Genomic DNA, 20052 nt, shown 5'->3' with positions numbered 1-20052 from the left:
CCCACCCGAGGCTGAAAAAAGTGCTGCACTGCTTTCTTGTTTCAGCACTCACACCATAAACAGGTGTCCTTCTCGTAGTGTCCTGGTGCTACATTTTTCCTTTTTGTGTGTGTGCTTTCTCTTGGTGATTTTCTAGCTTAAAGTGGCCTCCAAGCAGAGTGCCGAAGTGCTGTCTAGTGTTCCTAAGTGCAAGAAGGCTGTGACATGCCTTAAGGAGAAAATGCATGTGTTAGATAAACTTTATTCAGGCATGAGTTACAGTCTATTGGCTGTGAGTTCAATGTTAGTGAATCATCAGCATATATTAAATAAGGTGTCTTTAAACAGAAGCATGCACAGAAGAAGGTTATGTATCGGTAAGTTGATGGAAATGTGATGAGAGTCTTGCACGAATCTAATCCTGCATTTCCCCTGGGAGCAGTGGTTCAGGACTTGCTAATTCAGTGTTCATGGCGACAACGTAGAACATTAGTACCACAAGTAATCAGGATCAACTGTATCTGTGTGTCTCAGTATCTATGTGTGTTTATATGTAGTTTTTTTAAGAGAAGATATAAAAAACCTGAGTCTAAAAGTTGATCAGAAAAATAGAGCATATACAGACATTGGCCCATGAAGTGTTGTAGTCAAGCTACAAATTCCTAGCAGTCAATCTAAGAGAAACATGATAAACAGTGAACAGCTATACCAACCTAGGACCACCGTGCTTAACCCTCTGCTTGCTCCCCATGGAACTCTCCCAGAGCTAGAGAAGGATGAAGACTTTGGTCTTCAGATTGAATTCTTTGTGTCCAGAAGGATAGACACAGCCTTGTGCTAGAATGGTCACAAGTCAAGAGACTTGGGAGGAGCCCCGCCCCTCCACTGAGCCCAGCCCACCTTCCTCTGAGTGCCTTTGCTTGAGAAATTACCTTGGTTGAAGCCGCCATAATAAAAGGGGAAGCAGAGACCCACAGGCTACCATTTTATCTCCCTCAATAACCCAAGATGGATTCAGTGAGAGGACATGCCCAAGGCTAGAGATTTCTTTCCTCTGTGTCTGGCTGGGCCCAGGGACTTGTCAGACCTAAGTTAGCATATCGATTGTAGGCAGGGAGAGGCTGGTAAGGGTGGAGTCAGTCAAGAGAGTTGGCAGTGTTGACCCCAGGAGTAGCTACTAGTCGCTGGGGTCTCTTACTAGTGTGAGCCTTTGAGAGATCGGCCTCTGGTTTGCAGCATCAGAGGTGAGGTGTGAATTTGGGGGTTGCTATGTGGAGTGATGTCTAAGTGTGGGCACCTTATAGGATGAGAGGGATTGTATCTGCCCGGGCATTTCATCAGCTCGTCTCTGGGGTTCTTGCCTCCATTCTAGCAATCAGATGCCAAGAGGAATGATACCAAGGCCATCAGACTTGTCACAACCACATTGGCCCACCACAGGCTTCTCAGAACTGGAAGGAGGCTGTGTGCTCAGGCAGGGGCAGCGTCCTCAGTTTTAGGAAAAGGACACTTGGCTACTAACATGGTGAAAGACCAGAGGTCCAGGAATAGGGAACCTACCTATCCACCTACAGAGTCAACTTGGAATGGATCTATATAGTATCTTTTTTTTTTCTGGCTCTAATAAACTTCATATCTGCTTCTGGGCCAGACCCCAACCTCGGGCATCATTGAACTTGCATTTCCACTTGAAGGGTTAACCGTAAGCCTTAAGTAGGAAGAAGTTGTTCAAGAAGAGGGAGAAGCCATGGTCCTTCCTTCCTGGTCCTGCCCCTTCTTCTCCCCATTGCCTTTCTTATGCATGCCCAAGTCACTTCTGTCTACTTACAGGGTGTCCTGTCCCCCACATCTCTCCCTGCTCTCCTCCCTCTCCTCCCCCCTCTAACCCTCTGCCCAGGGCTGTGCTGCTGACTCCAGCCCAGGCTTCAGAGAATTCCCAGGTATTTAGACATTCATTTTATTGTTTAATCGAGCTTGAAGCTGTTTAAATTAATACAAGTTTTCATATTTGGCAGCAAAGGCTTTTACAAGCCCCTTTCAACAGAAAAAGAAGGAGGTTGGGAGAGAATCAAAGAAGGAATTCACCCTGGGCTGTTGCCTTCATGAGGTGGGGGCAGGTCAGCTCCCACAAGGGCCATGGCATCAGGACCACCCTCTTGGAGGAGCAGAGTCAGTACTGTGTCTGGGGTTCTGGGTCTTGGGGAGGCCCTCAGTGGAGGAGGCTCAGACGCCCCTGAGCTGTGCAGGGGTCCCTGGGGGTTCTGACATTCAGCCATAGCATAAGGCCCCACAGACTGGGCTGATGGTAGTGACTATGCCCTTCTAGTTCTCCCTATCAGGAGCAGCCCCCTGCTGCGGTCACCCCACAATGCCCTCCTGTGTTAGCAAGATTCTCATTCTCATCCTTCTGCCCACCTGCCCCCTTCCCTCCTCTCCTTGCCTGGCTTTCATCTAGCCATTTTCATTACCTTTATTAAACAGTAATTCCTTCAGCTGTGCACCCCTCTCCCCAGGGATTATCTTGCTTCCCCAGGGCCTGCCTGTCTTCCTAGAAGAGCTGGGGGTGGGTGGGCGCTAAGGAAGAGTGGGATGTTCCCGGAGCTATGTCTGCTGCTTATCTCACTCCCGATCCCCAGGCTGCACTCACACACGCACATGGCTAACGCACACTCCCTTGCTTAAGCTGAGGGGAGCCGAGTTTACCCTAGTAGCTGTCAGCCAAAAGATGCGAGAAAGGAGTTTTGAAGTTGCTTGGTCAGTGACGTATCTGTAAGGATGATTCTGAGGTGCAAGAGGCTAGAATGCATAGGTCCCACCTACAGAACTGAAGTGAAGGGTTCTAAGAGGGTCAGCAGTGCTGGAGCTCCAATAAGCTCTTGCTCTTGTGCCTAATGCACTCCTATCGTGTGGCGTGACCACCCTGGCAGCTGCCCAGGTCCTGCCCCTGCAGGCTGACACCCCCTTTCTCTGTTCCCCAGGTAGAGGTGGAGGTAGAGAGCATGGACAAGGCCGGCAACTTCATTGGCTGGCTGCACATCGATGGCGCCAACCTGTCCGTCTTGCTGGTGGAGCACGCGCTCTCCAAGGTCCACTTCACTGCCGAGCGCAGCTCCTACTACAAATCCCTGCTGTCTGCTGAGGAGGCCGCCAAGCAGAAGAAAGAAAAGGTACGGGTGTGGAATTGGGCCTGGCTGGGGAGGAGGTAGATGCCATGTGAGAGCTCAGACTTCTGGCCTTCCCGCCCCTCCCCGACACCACTGCCTCCACACAGCAGACTGGGTGGTTTTGTCATCCCCCAGCTGAGGGACTCGGGTTGGTGTTGGTCTCAGACCCCACGTCATGAACACACATGACCGAGGAAAGGCTGCCAGCTCAGGCTTCCTCAGCCCTAGGCCTGCCTACAGAGCAGGTGGACCTGCTGGAGCAGAAAGCCATCTGGAAGGTGACCTTGGAGCCATGAGAGGAATGACGGGGGAGCCCCTCGTGACTGGGGAGTCATCGCTTCGCCAGCCCTGACCCTTCTTTGGTGCCCTCGGAGCAGCCGGGCAACCTGCAGCCCACTTCTGAATTTCCTTCACATTGCCCTGCAGGGAGGCCCCATTTTGGAAGCTACCCCAGGAGATGCATAAAGCTGTTAGGACAGCAGATTTATAGCCCATCAGTCTCTGCAGACACTGCATTGAAGAGACAGGGTGGGTTTGAAAGCAGCTTTTGAAACAAATGGACGATGAAGGAACCCCGTGGTTTGGTGGTGGGAGCTGGGCCTGGCACCCCCTGACTCAGCCTGTCGCCACTGACTTATCGCCCAGCCCTGATAATGGGGATAAATCAGCCGGCCACCAATTTGTCAGGGCTTCTCTGAGCTTGAGGAGGATTTCATGGGACAGCCGTGCTGAGCCATAAATTTGTTCCAGGAATAAACGTTTCCTTCCCCATGGGGCAGCCATCTGGCTTGCAACTTGCCTCCCAAAGTCAAGGCCCAGACACCTGCCAAAAGGAGTAGGGGGCATCAGGGCCCAGAGGCTCCTCATTCTCTTCCAGCCCAGAGCAGCCATCTCCTCACCGAGCCCTTCCCAGCGGTCTTCCTCCAGGGACTGGGCCCAGGGACTCCTGCCTGCATCTCTCTATGGCTTTTCTTCCCGTTCCCCTGAGAATTGGGGCAGGCGACCAACCCTAATGGGAGTGGGAGAACTCTAGGGAGTGGTGACCCACAAATCTGGGGACAGGTGAAAGGGACTGTCCATGCCTTGGAGGAGGAGTAGGCCGCCACCAGGCCTCTAAGGAGGCTTCTACCCTTCCTTGTCCCAGTTCTGCTCATAGTAAGCCCGTCTTCCTAGAGTGATGGGGAGGGCAGGCAACCTTAGGCCCTGCCACAAAGGAGTTTCCTCTTAGATTTCCTGTTGGTGACAGCTGAACCACCGCCATGTCCCGTGCCTGCACACAAAGGGCAAAACCTTCACCAAAGAACCAGCAGCTGGGCGTCGACATGGCAAGCACTGGCTTCTACAGCTCAGATTCCGAAAGCATCTCTGCCCCGAGGCCCTGTTCCCTTATCACTCAGCATATGAGCCTCTTGGGATCTGAGTGCTCCTCTGTTCTCTGAGATTAGAGACCCCAAAGACACCCAAGACAAGACAGCGGGGAATCTGGCCCAAGGTGGAGGAATGGGTACCTTGCTGGTTGTTATACTAGTTTCCGCTATTTCCTACACAATGGATTTGTCTGAAAGAGCGCAGGTCGTCCTTTCACTGATGCCACATGATGATGCTGAGGAGTAATTACCGGTGATTAATTGCTTACACGGGCTGCGTGGTTTTGTTCCAGTCCAATTAAAATGCAGTGCACTACTCGCAGTGCGAGGGTCTGCCTGCCTCCTGAGTCCCTCTCCCGCACATCCCATCCTCTCCAAGGGTCTTGGCAGAACCTCATATGCCTTGCCTCTTCTGGTGGGGTGGTTCCCAGGTGCAGCTTGTGTGGAACACTGCAGCCCTCTGAGTTGGCTGGACCCAGATGAGACACTTTGGTAGCCAGCTGGAGAATAGTAAACTGCATATCTGAGATGTCCCCAGGATCCTCCAACCTTGCCTCACTTGTGATCCCCTGAGGGCTGCCTTAGCTGTCCAGAGACAGGCACATGTGGCTACGAGATCATGGTGGTACCTGTGAGCTAACCTGTGAGCTGACCAAGGAAAGGTAATACTGAGAGATTCTGTGAGACTGAGCGCATGCAGAAGTCCTTGGGGAATGTGATTGTGTGTGTGCACATTTGTCAGTGGGTCTGAGGGAAGCTGGCAATACTAGTTTCCCCTCTATGAGAACTTGCTGCCTCCCTGCTGGGTCTGATTCCTCCCTGTGCCCTGCAGACTTCTCTCCTAGCGGAGGTCTGCTTGGGCCCTCTTCCTCTATAGGAAGCTAATGCCAGATTCCCCCTTCCTCCTCCAGGAATCCTGGGTGGGTCTGTGGACCAAAGAGAGAAACACATGGCAGGCCCCAGAACTGCCCTCCCTCCCCAGTCCCCCCTTTCTGCCCCAGTAAGGCCCCGGACAGGGCTGGGTTGGCCATTGATTGCCTTTTATTGAGCTTGTCTTCCCCACTGCGATCTTGAAGGCCTCCACCACCCTGGCCCTGAGCCAGCCCCACCCTTAGAGCCTATTGAGCAGAGATATTAAATGGGATTTAAATAGGAAGGCCTCCAGCCAGTGGAGCCTCAGTTCACATCGCCCTGTCTCCTGCCAGGAGGAGGATCTGGAGCTCCCTGGGGAGGGAGAACAGGAAAGAGGGAGGGCCAGGGACAGGCGAGGACAAGAGGCCGGAGCCTGTGCTCCTGACCTGGCCCCACAGTGTTGAGAGGAACTAGCAGTGCAGCAATAGAGCAGATAAGGGAGGAAGGAGCTCCCTCCCTTGCCCATTCCCCCACCTAGGTCTAAGGCCAGAGTCATGGAGGGGTTACCAAGGGGCCCCGCCTCAGGACACAGTGCCATCCTGGCCCCCAGCCTGACCACAAACCCTACTATGAATCAGAGGAGCTGGGAAAGGCCTTTCCACATGAATGCAGCGTGGAGGTTGTCCTCAAGCAAAGCAGGGCCCTCTTGGGTGGGTTGGTCTCCTGGCATCCCTAGGCCCTGCTGCTTATTCAGGCTTGCCTCCACCAAAGGCAAAGAGCATTCCCAGCTCCAGAGTCCATCCTCTGCTCGGCATCTTGGCCGTGCAGTTCCTTCCCCAGCTCCTCCATCTGCCCAGAGCCTGGAGGAGGAGAGAGCTCTAGGCACTGATTCTATGTGTACGCTATTACTGGTCTCTGAAAGGGGTGTTTGGGTTTTCTTTGTCTTCCCCCCATAGGTCCAGGATGAGGAGCATCTCCCCTGAGAATTCCCCCAAACAGGCTCCTTGCCAGGGATTTGAACTGTGAGAGGGTTAGGGATGGCTGTAGGGAAGTGGCAGGTGCCCGCCAGTGTGTCTGTCCCCTCTGCACCAGTTTGCAGAAGGGCAACACAAGTCAATATGGGCGAAACGTGCCTCGTTCTAGGCTCTCAGCTGACTATCTCCTTTCCACCAAGAAGCCACAAAGCCAGGCTGTGTTTACTGCCTTGCTGCGTGTCACTGGTGGCCAGGTCCCAGGGAATAGGTGGTCACCTCCATCCCCCACGGGAGACCTGGGGCCGAGCCAGCACTCTCTTAGAAGTGGAGTTCCTTTATCTGAGGACTCCCTGTCCTACCGGTTGGCAATCTCATGCTTCTGGTGTCTCCTCACCTTGGGAAGCAGTGGGGTACACTCTGCTGTGGCCCTGCTACCAGTGAGCTGTGGGGCCTTGTCACAGGGCTGGCCCGGATGCCACCCTCCTTGTGGGAGCAGGAGGCCTGCGGGCCAGCCCTGAGGCTTCTGTTTACATCATCCGTGACCTCGAGCTTGCTGCCCACCCAGAGCCTGCCAGCGGAGAGCTCTGCCCTTCTCCCCAAGGAGGAAGCCTGATGCTGTCGCCCAAGGTGCTTTTACTGGAATCATTAGCAGCTCCTTTCTCCCCCGTCAGTCTGTCCCCAATTCGCCAACACTGCTGAGGCACCTCCTTCTCCACAGCCCAGCGGAGCAGGGCAGGGTTCCAACGGAGCCCAGACAGTGCTCAGCCTCGGGCCCGGCCTCTCTATGTCTCTTTAACATGCTGCCTGCGCATGGGAGGGAAGGAAGTGAGAAGAGCAAGGTGGGTGGGAGAAGAGCCCACTACCTGGGGGTGGGGCAAAAGGAAGGCTGATGGGCAGAAGGGCAGGTGCTGGCTGGTGGGGGAGGCGGCGCTTGGCTTCAGTTCATTTGAGGTAGAACTGACTGTCCTGTGGCTCAGTGAGAGTCCCATCAGTCCTCGAGCTGCAGAGGTCCCAGAGTGGCTAGGACTGACTGAGTTGTCACTTCCCTGGGGAACTTTCTCCTAGCAGGACCCAGGGAGAAAGTCTACCTCTACAGGATGTGGGCCTTGGAACTGGAAGTAACTATGGTTTGCCCCCCAAAGTGTTCCCAGCTGTCTGTGCTGTGGCCTCTGATGGGAGAGGCCCTTTCATAGGGAAGTCCGAAAGCTAGAGATCCCTGGGGCCAGGAGTCTCTGATCGGACTGAGTTGAAGTACGGCCATCTGCCTCCTTTCCTGTGGCCACCAGTTCTGGGCATGGGGAAAGCAGAAGTGTCCAGAAGCCAGTGATAAGGGGGCAGCTGCGGTGGGAATGGTGCGAGTCTAATCTCGATGGCAGAAGGCAAGGCCACTACTACATGTGGCTGGCAGAGGTTTGGGCCCAGGTGATGTCTCTCCTGTCCCCCTCTGCTGTTCCCTGGCAGTCTCCCCCAGGCTCAGCCCCTGTCGCTTATTCCAGTTCTCAGGGCCCTGGGTTCCCCTTCTAGAGGAAGAATGCTCACAGCACATGAAAGGCAGGAGCATAGTCTCTGCAGGTGCCACCCAAGAAGGGTCAGTCATCAGACATCCCTGTCCTTGGGCTTTTTCATGTGCCGTCCAGGGATCCGCGTGCCAGCTGAGTGATTCTGCAGCCATGTGGCACAGCCCATGGGCTCCAGGGGCCTCCTCCCTCTTGCAAGGAAGAAAAGGAGATGCAGGAGGTCCCTGGCTTGACCGAAGTCAAACAGCAAGTTAAAGGACAAGAGCCCACATCTCCCATCTACAGCCTTTCCTACCGCTCAGTGCTTCCCTCTGTCTCTAGAGGCCCAGTCAATGCCGAAATGTCCCCTTGAAGATCCCTAGCACCTGGGTGCCTGGGTTCAGATCCTGGTTCTGCTACTTTTCTGGTCCCCCCTTTATAAAACAGGGTAATGTTAATACCTACTCAAAGGGTTGTCGTAAGGATTAAATGAATTAATACTTGGAAAATGTTTAGAATGGCGCCTGGCACCTAGTAAGCATGTATTTTTGGCTAATACTTTTACTACCCCTTGTTCTTGTGTGGCTGTGGGACTCGGTGTGTGGTCCAGTCCCTCACCCCCTCCTTGCTGCTCAACTGGACAGCCCCCGCCCTCTCCTGCTCTGACAGGCTTCACTGCTGGGATAATCTCCTGGCCGCAGGATTGGACTTGACGCACTGTCACATCGAATCAGCTTCTGAGCCGCTGCAGCCCTGACAGTGCCGGGCCAGGGGAGGAAGAGAAAGGCGAGGGTGGAGGGGAGTGGCCCAGCTTCTGAGCTGGGGTCAGAGCAACCTGCTTGAGGTGAGGACAGAGAAGTTGCTGGGACAAGGCATTCTTGAACAGTGACCAGCCCTCCCCTCCATGGTCCAGGCCTGTCACTTGGAGAGCCTCTTGAGTGCCATGGCCCTGGGCACTGTGAGGGCCCAAAGAGTTCAGCGTGACCCCTACTGAGTGATGTCAGAGAGGGAGGTGGGGTCCCAGAGCCACTGCAGCACCAAGGTTCTCACACTCTGGTTTGCAGGAGGACTTCCCCGGGGTTTCTGCTTTGGTTTGTTTTACTTTCTCTGGGTGTAGTTACAACAGGCCCTAACTTGGCATGCCTGCATTGGGACCCAGGGACCAGCATTTTTAATAAGCTCCCCACTTGCTTCTGATACCTGCCAGAACTTGATAACTGATCTATCAGAAGAATTTCAGGGCACTCCCCTTACCCACTCAGACATATGAGAGGCCTAGGGGCTCAGGCTGGTGGGATGTGAGTGCCCCACGATGACCTCCACACTCCTCCACCCCAGGGGGGACCCCACATGCCCAAAGATCCTTTCCTACCTCCTTTCTGGGTTCGCTTCCTAACTCTCCACCCCCCGGCCCTGCTGCCCGCACGTGCAGGTCTGGGCCCACTATGAGGAGCAGCCCGTGGAGGAGGTCACACCCGTGCTGGAGGAGAAGGAGCGGTCGGCCAGCTACAAGCCCGTGTTTGTGACCGAGATCACGGACGACTTGCACTTCTATGTCCAGGACGTGGAGACTGGTGAGTACTTCACCTCCAGAACCCGCTGTGTTCAGTGGGAGGGAGGGGCACACCCCCCAGGTGTCGGAGGCCTCTCCCAAATAGTCTGTGGCTGCTCCCCGTTCCCCAGGCCCTGTACGCTGCTCTGGGGCTCATTTCATGCACTGCAAGCGAGCCCTGGCATGGGCCAGACTAAGCAGGCCCTCTGAGGGCTGGTGAGGTAGCCTGTCTTGTCTGGGTGGTATTCTGAGATTCTCAGGAAATTGTTTTGCTCTCAGACACTCCTGGCTGGGCTGGGCAGGGGATTTGTAGCCCTCAGAGTCTCTCAGGAAGCAAAGAACAGATTGTCTCTCTATGTGGTCAGGAAGCATAAACCAGCTCACTTAGCCCTCCGCCCCCTCAGCTTCCTTGGGAAGGCAGCAGGAGGAGAGGCGCCTGGGCTTTTTTCCTCTGGGGCTTCTCCTTCTCTAGAGGTTACCATAGCCCTGAGTGATAGTCAGTTGCCATGGAAACAGGCGGCGCTCTAGGGAAGTCATCCCCGGGGCAGTCTTTCTGAAGGACCCTCTCTCTCCATCCTCCTACCTCCTGCCTTCAAGTGCTATACACTGTGGTCAGGGTCTTCTCGGCAGAGACCTCAGGCTTCTGGAGGAGAGAGGGCGATAGAGGTCACTCTTACAGTGGTGGCCCTATGACCCCTTTGGCTAGACTTCCTATCTCCACTCCCTTTGCTCTCTCTACCCTGACCTTTCTCCTCTCGTTGACAACACTGTACAGGGAACCATTTTAGTTGAGGGCGAAGGAAAATGCTTTTAGAGCTGCCTCTGGGTCCAAGGAGACAGATCCTTGCAAGGCAGAGGAGCCCAAAGATGTCACTGACACTCCAGGCAGTCCCGTGGGTGGCAGGGTGCGGCTCTGCCCGGCCTCCTATGCCCCCCTGCCAGGTCCACTCCAGATCACCAGCCTCCTGTCAGCCACTTCCCCTCTAATGATATTTCCCAGACAGCTGCTTCTGTGGCAATGTTATTTCACCAAGAATAGCCAACCTTTCCAAGCCCTGGGATGGCTCTACTTGGCAGGGGGAAAGCCAGCAGGAGGAGAAATGGATGATGAACCTTCAGGATGAGGTTCCCCTTGAGGTCAGCTGCAGTCCTGCTGCACGGTGGCCTGACATTGCCAGGTCTGGGTTGTATGACAAGGAAAGGAGCCTTTCAGTGGTGGTCGGCCAGGAAGGAGTTCTGTTTCTGAGCACAGGAGCCAGAAGAGAAGGCCCTCAGGAAGCTCAGGGGAGAGGGAACTCAAAGAAGGCCCCACCCAAGGGACAGCAGCTCCCTGGCAGGCTCTCCCCAGCATCTGGATCTTGTGAGGTAGGGCCCACCCTGGATAAGAACAGGTCCCTGAAGTCTCGAGGGGACAAAATTTGAGGGTTCAAGGCACATCATCTTTGGGCACATCATCTCTGTACTCTCAGGCTTCCCATGCAGGCCCTATACCCCGCCGGCTGTCTGTGTGGCGGTAAGGAGCCAGGACACGGAACAAAGGAAACAAGGGGGAAACCATGTATTCTTGGAACGTTGGAGAAGGGAGTGAGGCGCTTGGTGGCGCGCCACCTGGAGGGCTGCAGTGGGCTCCAGAGAAAACCCTGACCTCAGTTAGGCCCATAAAATCCATGAAAATAAACTTGAGCATGTACAGCCTACCTCTTCTGAACCCTTTCATCCTCTCTTGGGGGACATCCTCTTGCCCTGTCTCTCTTCTCTTAATTAAAGCCTGCCTTCAGGAAGGATCTAATGAAATGATGAAAGCATTGCCATTAGCTGTAAATGACCAGCCAGGCTCTGTGCAAGGACCTGTTTGCAGGAGGCAAAGTCTGCTTCCGTTGCCTTGGAGCAAAAAAATAAAAAATAAAAATAGACCATGTATAGAAGGAATTTGTGTGTGTAGAGGGTTTGCTGCTGGGTGGGGGAAGGGCAACTGCTTCTTTGTAAAAGTCCATGTTCTGAAACCAAGGCTCACAAATGCTGGGACAGAGGGCTCTGCAGAGGCGCACCAGTAGACGCGTCCTTGTGTGCATACGCAGAGTGCATCTTCAGTACAGTTGAATTCTTAAGCACCCTTTGTGCGTCAGGGATTTACTAGACCTTGCAAGAGTAAACAGAACCAAGTGAGCAATGGTCTGTGCCCTGAAGGAGCTCACAGTGTAGTGGCGGGAACATAAACCCAGACAGGGAACATATAAGGCTAACTGTGACAGGTGTGCCGATAGCCAACATATGTTAGTCACCTGTTACAGTACGGCTTCGGGCCCTGGAGGTGGAGAGAAGAATCCCATACCCACACCACACGAACCCAGCTACCCTCACCTCAGAGCAAAGAGGCCCAGCGGGGCTCAATGCAGAGCTAGAATTGGGACAAAAGGCATGAAAAGGTAAAGCCACTGGGGACTAGTGCTTAGCGACAAGGGGGCTGGGGACACAACAGGAGGGAGCAAGGAGGGAACCTGAGAGGACCCCAGGTGTTGCCAAACCTGGTGATGAGCAGCTGTGACAAGCAGCAGGGACTCAGGATTAGGGAAGAGCAGGGGATTCGGGAAACCTAGGCAGGGAAGGAAACTCTCTCCCCCAGTCAAAGAGGGCACGGAGTTGGAGTGAGAGGTTGGAACCCCAGCCTGGCAAAACCAAAGCTTGCTTTTGCACATACTTCACATGGTGAGCAAGGTCAGAGTAGCCAAGTTCAAATACATGGAGATTGGACCCTGCTCCCAGAGCTGCTCCCCATCTTCCTTGGCTCAGATTTGAGGCCCTTTCCTTGCCCAGGGTTGTGTGGGGCCCATCCTTCATTTCCATGTTTCCCCCGGGGGAGGCATGGCAAAGAGTGGCTGCTGTCGGTCACCACTTCCATGACCCAGGCCAGGGCCAGCCCCAGTAGGAATGGGGTATAAACTGGCCTTCTCCCACCCAGAACGAGGCTGGTTGGCTTTGCTTCACACCCCCATTCATTCTCTGCCTCCTTAAGCAGAGCCCAAGGAACATTGCCAAGGGCTTCCACTGCCATGCCAGTGGATTGGAGAGCTGAGGTTGGAGGGAAGACTGTGTGCCTCTGGGACCTGAAGTGTCAGCAAGCACCTGTCCTGGTTTTGAAGGCTGCATGAGCCTCTTGAGCAGAGGCCGCAGAGCACTTCCCTACGGAATGGGGCAAGCCCGTGCCGCGGGCGACCTACAGAATCTCACTTCCTGCCTGCTCGCCGACCCCGTGTAGAAAACATGGCATCCAGGCCTCACTCCTTCTTCCTCCCCTACAGGCACCCAGCTAGAGAAGCTGATGGAGAACATGCGAAATGACATCGCCAGCCACCCTCCTGTCGAAGGCTCCTATGCCCCCCGGCGGGGAGAATTCTGTATTGCCAAGTTTGTAGATGGAGAATGGTAAGCCACTTGCTCTGGGCAGAGCAGAGTCTTAAGCAGGAGCAGGAGCAGGTGCATCCTTAGGGCACAGGCCCGCGGAGCTACCAGGTAGACTTCAGGCATTTGCCCTAGCCACCAGGTTTCACTGGGCAGTGGTTGTTGACCTTGCCAGCTCTCCAGTGTGGCTCTCTTCATTGCCTGCAGCCCATCTGGGGCCTGTGATTTTCCTGCAGCCCAGTCAAGCCTCTGGAGTCTAGAAGTGGTGTCTCTCCTCCTCATTCCTGGGAAACCCTGTTGGGGGAACCCTGGCTGGCTGGCTGAGACTCTGGCATTTGCCTTACCCCACACAGGAAAAATGATGTCACACGGGGTGGTGAGGGCAGATGCTGGTTCTCAGTTAGCCCAGACGAGCCACCCGACCCTCCGTCCTGCTGTCTGGGACATGAGCAGGAGCACTCACAGGCTACAGGAAGGTCCCTGGTGTCTGATCTACCAAGAGGAGAGCCCATGGCCTTCCCTGGGTGACAAGTGACTTGGATGTGTTCCCTGCTGCGGCCTCCCAGACAGATCTGCTGGCTAATTACAGCTGCTGTTTAGTGTGCTGGGTTTAAACAGCAGACATCAATCTAGTCATTAGTCTTGTTGCTTTATGCCCCAAGGACACATTAATCTGCTCCACATGCTCCCTTCTCCCTCCCTCTGCTCCCAGCTATGCTCTGATTCCATTAGATGGTGGCCACAGCGCCCCGAGCCTGGGCCTCAGTGGAGTCTGAGAACTGCCCTCTGTGACACTCTTGGGTGTTCACTCTGAGCCCTGGGCAGGGAAATGGTGTACCCCGGCCCTGCTAGTGCTAAGGCTCTAGGGAGGCCAGACTCTTCGGGGCTTGCTCTCCACTGAGCCTCTCCCACGATGCCATTGCAGGTACCGCGCCCGAGTGGAGAAAGTCGAGTCTCCTGCCAGAGTGCACGTCTTCTACATTGACTATGGCAATGTGAGTGTGGGAGACCGGGAGGTGGATGAGTAGACAAGGGGCGCCAGGCAGCTGCCAAGGGCCATTTCAGCGCAGTAGTCCTCTAGGTCAAGTTCCTCTGACCTCTCAAAGGTCCCTCGGAGCTTGGAAACCACTTGCTGACAGAACAGCAAGCATGTAGGCATCTCTACAGTTTGTACGAGTCACCGACCTCTGAGTGACCAGGCAAAACTGACATCTATGTTCAGAGGTTTCTGAGAGCTGAGAAACCTCCTTTCCATGCCCCAAGGAGGAGTGCCCAGCCACACCCACAGCTCCTCGTCTTCTGCCCAGTCTCTCTGAAGAGGGGGCCCGTGGAGGCCCTCTACACCCCACGGATGCTGGTCCTCAGGCTCAACTAGGTGCTTGTGTGCTGATTCCCAGCACAGCCCCAAACCGAGGCTTTCTGGGAAGGGACAGTCACAAGGTGGCTACACCTGAGAATCTGTTGACAGTTCTGGGAGATGCCCCCTGGGCACAGCAGCAAGCAGGAGAGAAGGTTATAGTTCAGAACCATGCCACTCCTGACGTGTGATGACGGTCACCCGCTTTCCCCAGGGACTAAGGTTGAGGGTTGATTAGCAGAAGCCCAGAGCTGGGCCATGCTCCCAACTTCCCACCAGGGGATACACAAAACAAGAGGTCCTGTCAGGTTGCAGGACAGCAGGGCCTTTTGTCTTAGTGTGCTTTCCCCCAGAGCACCCCCTGGCCAGTGGAAAAATATTCAAGGATCCCATGTCCCAGAGGGAAGGCATTGGGAAAAAAAACAGAAATAGAAGGTAGATACCAGTTATCAAATTGATTACTTTAGTAGAGTCACCAGGTATGCCAAAACCGGGCCCAGTGAGAAGGTGTGCGTCACAGCTACCCACCTCCTGCAGGGGCCGGCAGGGCATGTCCCCAAAGCCATCACTGACTGGGCAGACCTGTGCACGGAGCTAAGTGGAAGCAAGTGGTAGGGAGGGGGACGTGAGTTAGAACTCTCAGAGGCCCAGGCACCAAACTTGTCCTGTGAGAGAAGAGGGCATTGAGGGTATAATGTTCTTGGCATGATGTGTCCTCTACAGAGAGAGATCCTGCCATCCACCCGCCTGGGTGCCCTGCCGCCTGCCTTTAGCACTCGTGTGCTGCCTGCGCAAGCCACAGAGTACGCCTTCGCCTTCATCCAGGTGCCCCAAGACGTGAGTCTATGCATCTTCCTTCCTTCCATCCTTGCTTCCAAAGGATGTGTCCAGTGGCCCTCAGCCACTGATGTGGCGGCGAATGGTCTCTTAGTGACAAGACTTGAGAGATGGGAGTGACCAAGGAAGTTGAAGGAAGTTGCCGCAGAGAAGGGGGCCTCAGAGCATCTGAACTGGTTTTTCAGATGGATGGTCCCAGTGGGCCAGGGCACTGTGAGCTACAACTAGTCCACACAGTTGAGAGTCAGGGACCTTGTGGGCAGTGGCAAGAGATGAGAACGGGAAGGTCTAGAGGATGGGGCCTTGTCTGCCCTGGCAAAGTCTCTTAGGCTGGAGGTGTCAGGGCGGGATTTTCAGCAGAGGTGTGACATGGTTCAGATCTGGTTCTGAAAGTTCCTTCAGGGAGCGTTGTCAGACTGGATGGAGTAGCTGGAGGCAACTGGGAAGTTGGGGCTAGAGACAGTGACAGCCAGACCTGGGCCACACCCGTAGGGGCCAGGTCTCAGCACCATCTGGGAGTGGGGTTCAGGAAATGCGGAATAGAAGGTAACTGGGGTTCTTATGTGTGGCTGTGTTGCCATTGGCCAAGATTTGGGGACGAGAAGGAGCAGATTAAGAGCCAGGCAGATTTACAGTGTTCAGTTTGGAAAGCAAGAAGTCCTAGAATCATAGATACATAGCTAAAAGCACGGGCACCTACACAGTGAGCACGTGGAAGGCAGGACGGGGAGTAGAGTGATCCTGGCCAAGTCCTGGCCTTCAGCAATCCAAGGACAAAGAACCTGAGGCAGAATGTGCATCCAGAGAAGAGAGCATGGGCTCAGGGACACAGAGCCACCCAGTTCCCAGAAGCAGGGAGCCGGTGGGCAGTGTCCAGCTTCCCAGGGAGATCGGACTAAGATTTGGCAGGTACCCTTGGCTTTGGCACTGAGGGAGGTCTGTGGTGCTCAGAACATGTAGTCTGAGCAGCCTGGTTGGAGCTGCTGCCAGATGCCAGGTGTGCAGGAGCAAATGCAAGGGTAAGGAGTGTGCACCACAGAACATTTCTGCCTTTTCGTGAAATTTGCTGAAGAGCAGAAGAGAAACTGTAGAAGAGGGTGACAAAATAGGTTAAGGGACAGCCTCTGGGGGTACGAAGATAGGAGTGTGGAGGGAGCTCAAGAGCCCAGTGAATGCACCGAGCAGGGGCCGGGAGGGTCCAGTGTGCTGGAGCGCTGTCCCACAGACTGGGGGATGACAGGAGCCAGGGCGGCCAGAGGAAGTTGGTTTGGGATGGCCAAAAGCCACTTTTTCTCTGAGACACGAGGCAGGGGTGAGTAACAAGGCTGGGAGGAATGCAGGAGGCTTGGCAGGGAGGGAAAGGACAAGGCCAGGAGAGGGGGCACTTTCCTTACCCTAAGGTGGTTTCCTTCCTGGTTCGGATCTGAGCAGGGGATGAGATGCTGGCACCTGCTGGACACTTGCTGGGAGGTCCATGAGCAGGACGTGGGGTCCCCGTGGCTGCCTTTCAAGTTTGCACTTCTCTCTCTCTCTCACGTATCTGCATGCGTCTCCGCCCCAGGAGGATGCTCGAACAGACGCCGTGGACAGTGTGGTGCGGGACATCCAGAACACTCAGTGCCTGCTCAACGTGGAGCACCTGAGCGCCGGCTGCCCTCACGTCACCCTGCAGTTTGCGGATTCCAAGGGTGACGTGGGGCTGGGCTTGGTGAAGGAGGGACTGGTCATGGTGGAGGTGCGCAAGGAGAAACAGTTCCAGAAAGTGGTACGTGATGTGGGGATGGGCCACCGCTATGGGGGCAGGCTGCTAGCACCTCCCCACAACTGTCACAGGGGGATGGGGGCTGCAACAGCCAGCGAGGGAGCAGGGAGCCCTCTATCTTGCTGCTCCTGCTGGGGAAAGATAATGGATTTGGGTTTGTTGGGGTTTAAAAAAAAAAAGCTAATTACATCCTAAATTAATTGGCTGCAGGCTTGGCTGAGAATGCAGCTGTAAACTCGAACGGGGTGTCCCTGTGCATGTGCCCCCAGGTGGCAGGCTGGAAGGCCTTGCCAGGAGTGGCCTGGAGAGGGCCCCACCCTGCCACTGCCTCTCCCTTTCTCACGTCCTCTCTAACATACCACTGCTGGGTCCATAGTGAGCTCCTTGCATGTGGAGCCACCTGGAGCCATCCAGCCTGTCTGAACAGTCCCTGGGGCTTGGAGCCCAGCCTGAGACTCCCAATCATGAGATGACTTGAGCGCCCCCAGCTGTGCTGGCTTTACAGGGCGAACCGTGAGGGGCCAGTGGACACCTGGGAACCGCCTGCACTGGGTTTGATACTGACTCGTGGGAGTTGGGAAAGGCGCCTCTGGAGTCTGGATGGGCTAGTGGGAAGTGTGTGCCCTCGTGCAGTGCCCAGCTGACAGGGGGGATGAAAGCCTCAAACGACCGTTCCCTCTCCATTGTGCCTGTTGCTCTGCCTTTTCCTGGACCTCTTTTTCTCCCCGTCTGGGTCCCTGGCACTGGTTATACAGGGTGGTAATTCATTTGGAACAAGACCCCAGTGTGAATTGCTACTGTGTCTCCTCTGGGCAGGAGACGCGTGACACCCTTAGTACTCTCACTAGAGACCCCCAGTGTCTTGAGATTGCCCTGTCAGTTGGCATACGTTTCCCTATAGAATTTGGAGATCTCACTGCCCCCACTGTGAAGCTACCCATAGTGTCTCTGGTGTCTAACATTCCTTCGCCCAGTATCTGAGATTAACACTCTACGTGTGTTCATTCATTTATTCATTCTTTCAGCAAGCATTTGTGGAGGGCCTACATATCTCCATGAACAAGAGGCACCATTTCTGCCCTGTGGAGCCTCCATTCAAGCATGAGTTGACAAATAGTAACATGTATACTAGATCAATCAAATTGATTGTTAGAAGATAAATGCAATGGAAAAAGAAGATAGAAATAAAGGATATCAGGAGTGTGGGAAGGGGTGACTAAAATTTTTAGTGGGGTCCTTTCATTAAGCTTCCATTGAGTCTTCTTTAAGAAGGTGATGCGTGGGGCACCTGGGTGGCTCAGTCGGTTAAGCGTCTGACTTCGGCTCAGGTCATGATCTCACGGTTTGTGGGTTCAAGCCCCACGTCAGGCTCTGTGCTGACAGCTAGCTCAGAGCCTGGAGCCTGTCTTCAGATTCTGTGTGTGTGCCTCTCTCTCTGACCCTTACCTGCTCACGCTGTCTCTCTCTCTCTCTCTCAAAAATAAATGTTAAAAATTAAAAAAAAAAAAAGAAGGTGATGCTTTATCAAAGTGTTGAAGGAGCAGGATAGGTAGCCAGGTGGACCTGAGGGGAAGAGCATTTCAGGCGGATGGAACAGCTAGTGCAGAGTCAGGATAGCGAGGGGGCCAGGGTGACTGCACTTTGGATCTTATTCTCAGGGAGCTGGCGATCCACTGAGCGGGGGAGTGATGCAGACCATACCTGGGCAGTCTGCCGGCTCGTTCCGGCCACTCAGTTGCAAATACCTGCTTTGTGACCTCTCTTTCTTCCCTGTCCCTCCAGATCACAGAGTACCTGAACGCCCAGGAGTCAGCCAAGAGCGCCAGGGTGAGTTTCTGCCTCTGGGGCTCCCGGGGAAGCTGAGGAAGGAAGCTCAGCAGGGTCCACCTCCCTAACTGTCGCTTTCTGTCTTCTCACAGCTGAACCTGTGGCGCTATGGGGACTTCCGGGCCGATGATGCTGATGAGTTTGGCTATAGCCGCTAAGGAGGGGTCGGGTCTGGCCCTCAGCCCCGCTCACACCAGTACCTCCTCCTCTGCAGGGAGGGTGTTTTCAGCTCCAGACCCCAGACCAGGGGTGTAGATTGGGTCCAGCTTTGCTTCAGTGTTTGGAAATGTCTCGTGGGGTGGCATCTGGGCTGGGGGTGGGGTGGGGAGCCCAGGGCTTTCAGAGGGCAGGCCACTGTCTTCTGAGATGATGGGCACTGCCATCCAGTCTCCCAACCGATTTTGTGTTTTTATTCGGAGGTTTGTTTTTTTTTAAGTTGTCCTCAAATCAGGAAGAAACATGAAAGACTTTGTCCTAACATAGGGCGTGATCCTGACACCCAAGGCCAGCTGCCAGCTGGTACCCCACTTCTGTCCCAGGTTGCCCTTCTTCCCAGTTCTCTGTCCAGCTGTTGACTATGTGATTCCTCTGATACGTCCATCCTCAAATGCCAGCGTGTCTACATTTGCCCCCTACCAGCCCTCCCCACTTCTGTATTTAAAGCTTTTGAGGCCCAATAAAATAGTACCTGCTGTCTGCAGCCCTTATTGGTCATGGTGGAGTACAGAGCCTGCAATCTCGGTGGCCCCCCGCAGGAGGAGACTTGGAAACGTGAATGACCCCTGACATAGTCATCCACATCCCTGGCCATAGCCCTGGGAGCACAGCCAGCCGAGAAAGCAGGGCAATTCTTCAGAGTCACGGGCACCTTCCGGGGCCCGGGTGGCATGGTGGCCCTCATGCAGAAAACTGGAGGTCTCCTATTTTAACTCATCAGTCCAGACACCCCCACTACACATGGCTGCCCTCAAGGACCGTGGAGATTTAGAGCAGCTTGGCAAGCCGTTCCCAGCACTGGCCACACATGGAAGGCCAGGCTTGGTCTCACCAGTCCCCTGCAGAGTCACTGGTACTGTTCTTTGCCACGTTCCGCCAGAGCCCCCACAGGGGCCCCAGGGGACTCTTTCCCTCTCTGCTGTGGCCGGGGTACAGGCTAGTGCCACATAGACCAGCACAACATGGGTTAAGGGTGGGGGCCTGATGCCTGCCCAGCTCCCTCCACAGTGTGTGTTCGTTGGAAAGTGGAGCCGGAAGACCAGGTCGGGTCCAAGAGGGGTCATGGCTGTCTGCTGAGCAGATCCTGTGTCTCCAGGTTAGCAGTTGCGCTGTTTGACTTAGTGAGGTTATCCCCCAGGTAGAAACCCCAGGCCGCTCCAAGCCCCTAAGGGAGGAGGGAGACTTGAGAGCAGCCACTGTTGTGCAGGGAGGGGGCTGTCGTGCTGCTCAGGGAGTGCCAGGGAGAGAGAGTAGCCGTGTGACGGGAAGT

General features: G+C 54.8%; 1 protein-coding gene across 1 annotated transcript in view; it reads left to right on the top strand.

The window, feature by feature from the left end:
- The window catches only part of SND1 (staphylococcal nuclease and tudor domain containing 1), a 413215-nt gene extending 393946 nt beyond the window's left edge, over positions 1 to 19269 (top strand). Inside the window, exons 17-24 of the mRNA XM_029923894.1 lie at positions 2958 to 3146; positions 9265 to 9406; positions 12684 to 12807; positions 13709 to 13778; positions 14864 to 14977; positions 16539 to 16742; positions 18522 to 18566; positions 18659 to 19269. Coding sequence (XP_029779754.1) covers positions 2958 to 3146; positions 9265 to 9406; positions 12684 to 12807; positions 13709 to 13778; positions 14864 to 14977; positions 16539 to 16742; positions 18522 to 18566; positions 18659 to 18724 — 954 coding nt within the window. The 3' untranslated portion in view covers positions 18725 to 19269. The remainder of the gene's footprint in view (positions 1 to 2957; positions 3147 to 9264; positions 9407 to 12683; positions 12808 to 13708; positions 13779 to 14863; positions 14978 to 16538; positions 16743 to 18521; positions 18567 to 18658) is intronic.
- Positions 19270 to 20052: the final 783 nt, after the last annotated feature.

Source organism: Suricata suricatta, chromosome 2 (assembly GCF_006229205.1).
Source record: "Suricata suricatta isolate VVHF042 chromosome 2, meerkat_22Aug2017_6uvM2_HiC, whole genome shotgun sequence".
Lineage (NCBI taxonomy): Eukaryota > Metazoa > Chordata > Mammalia > Carnivora > Herpestidae > Suricata > Suricata suricatta.
The sequence above is the reverse complement of the archived record's forward strand: the minus strand, read 5'-3'. Positions and strand labels throughout refer to the sequence as shown.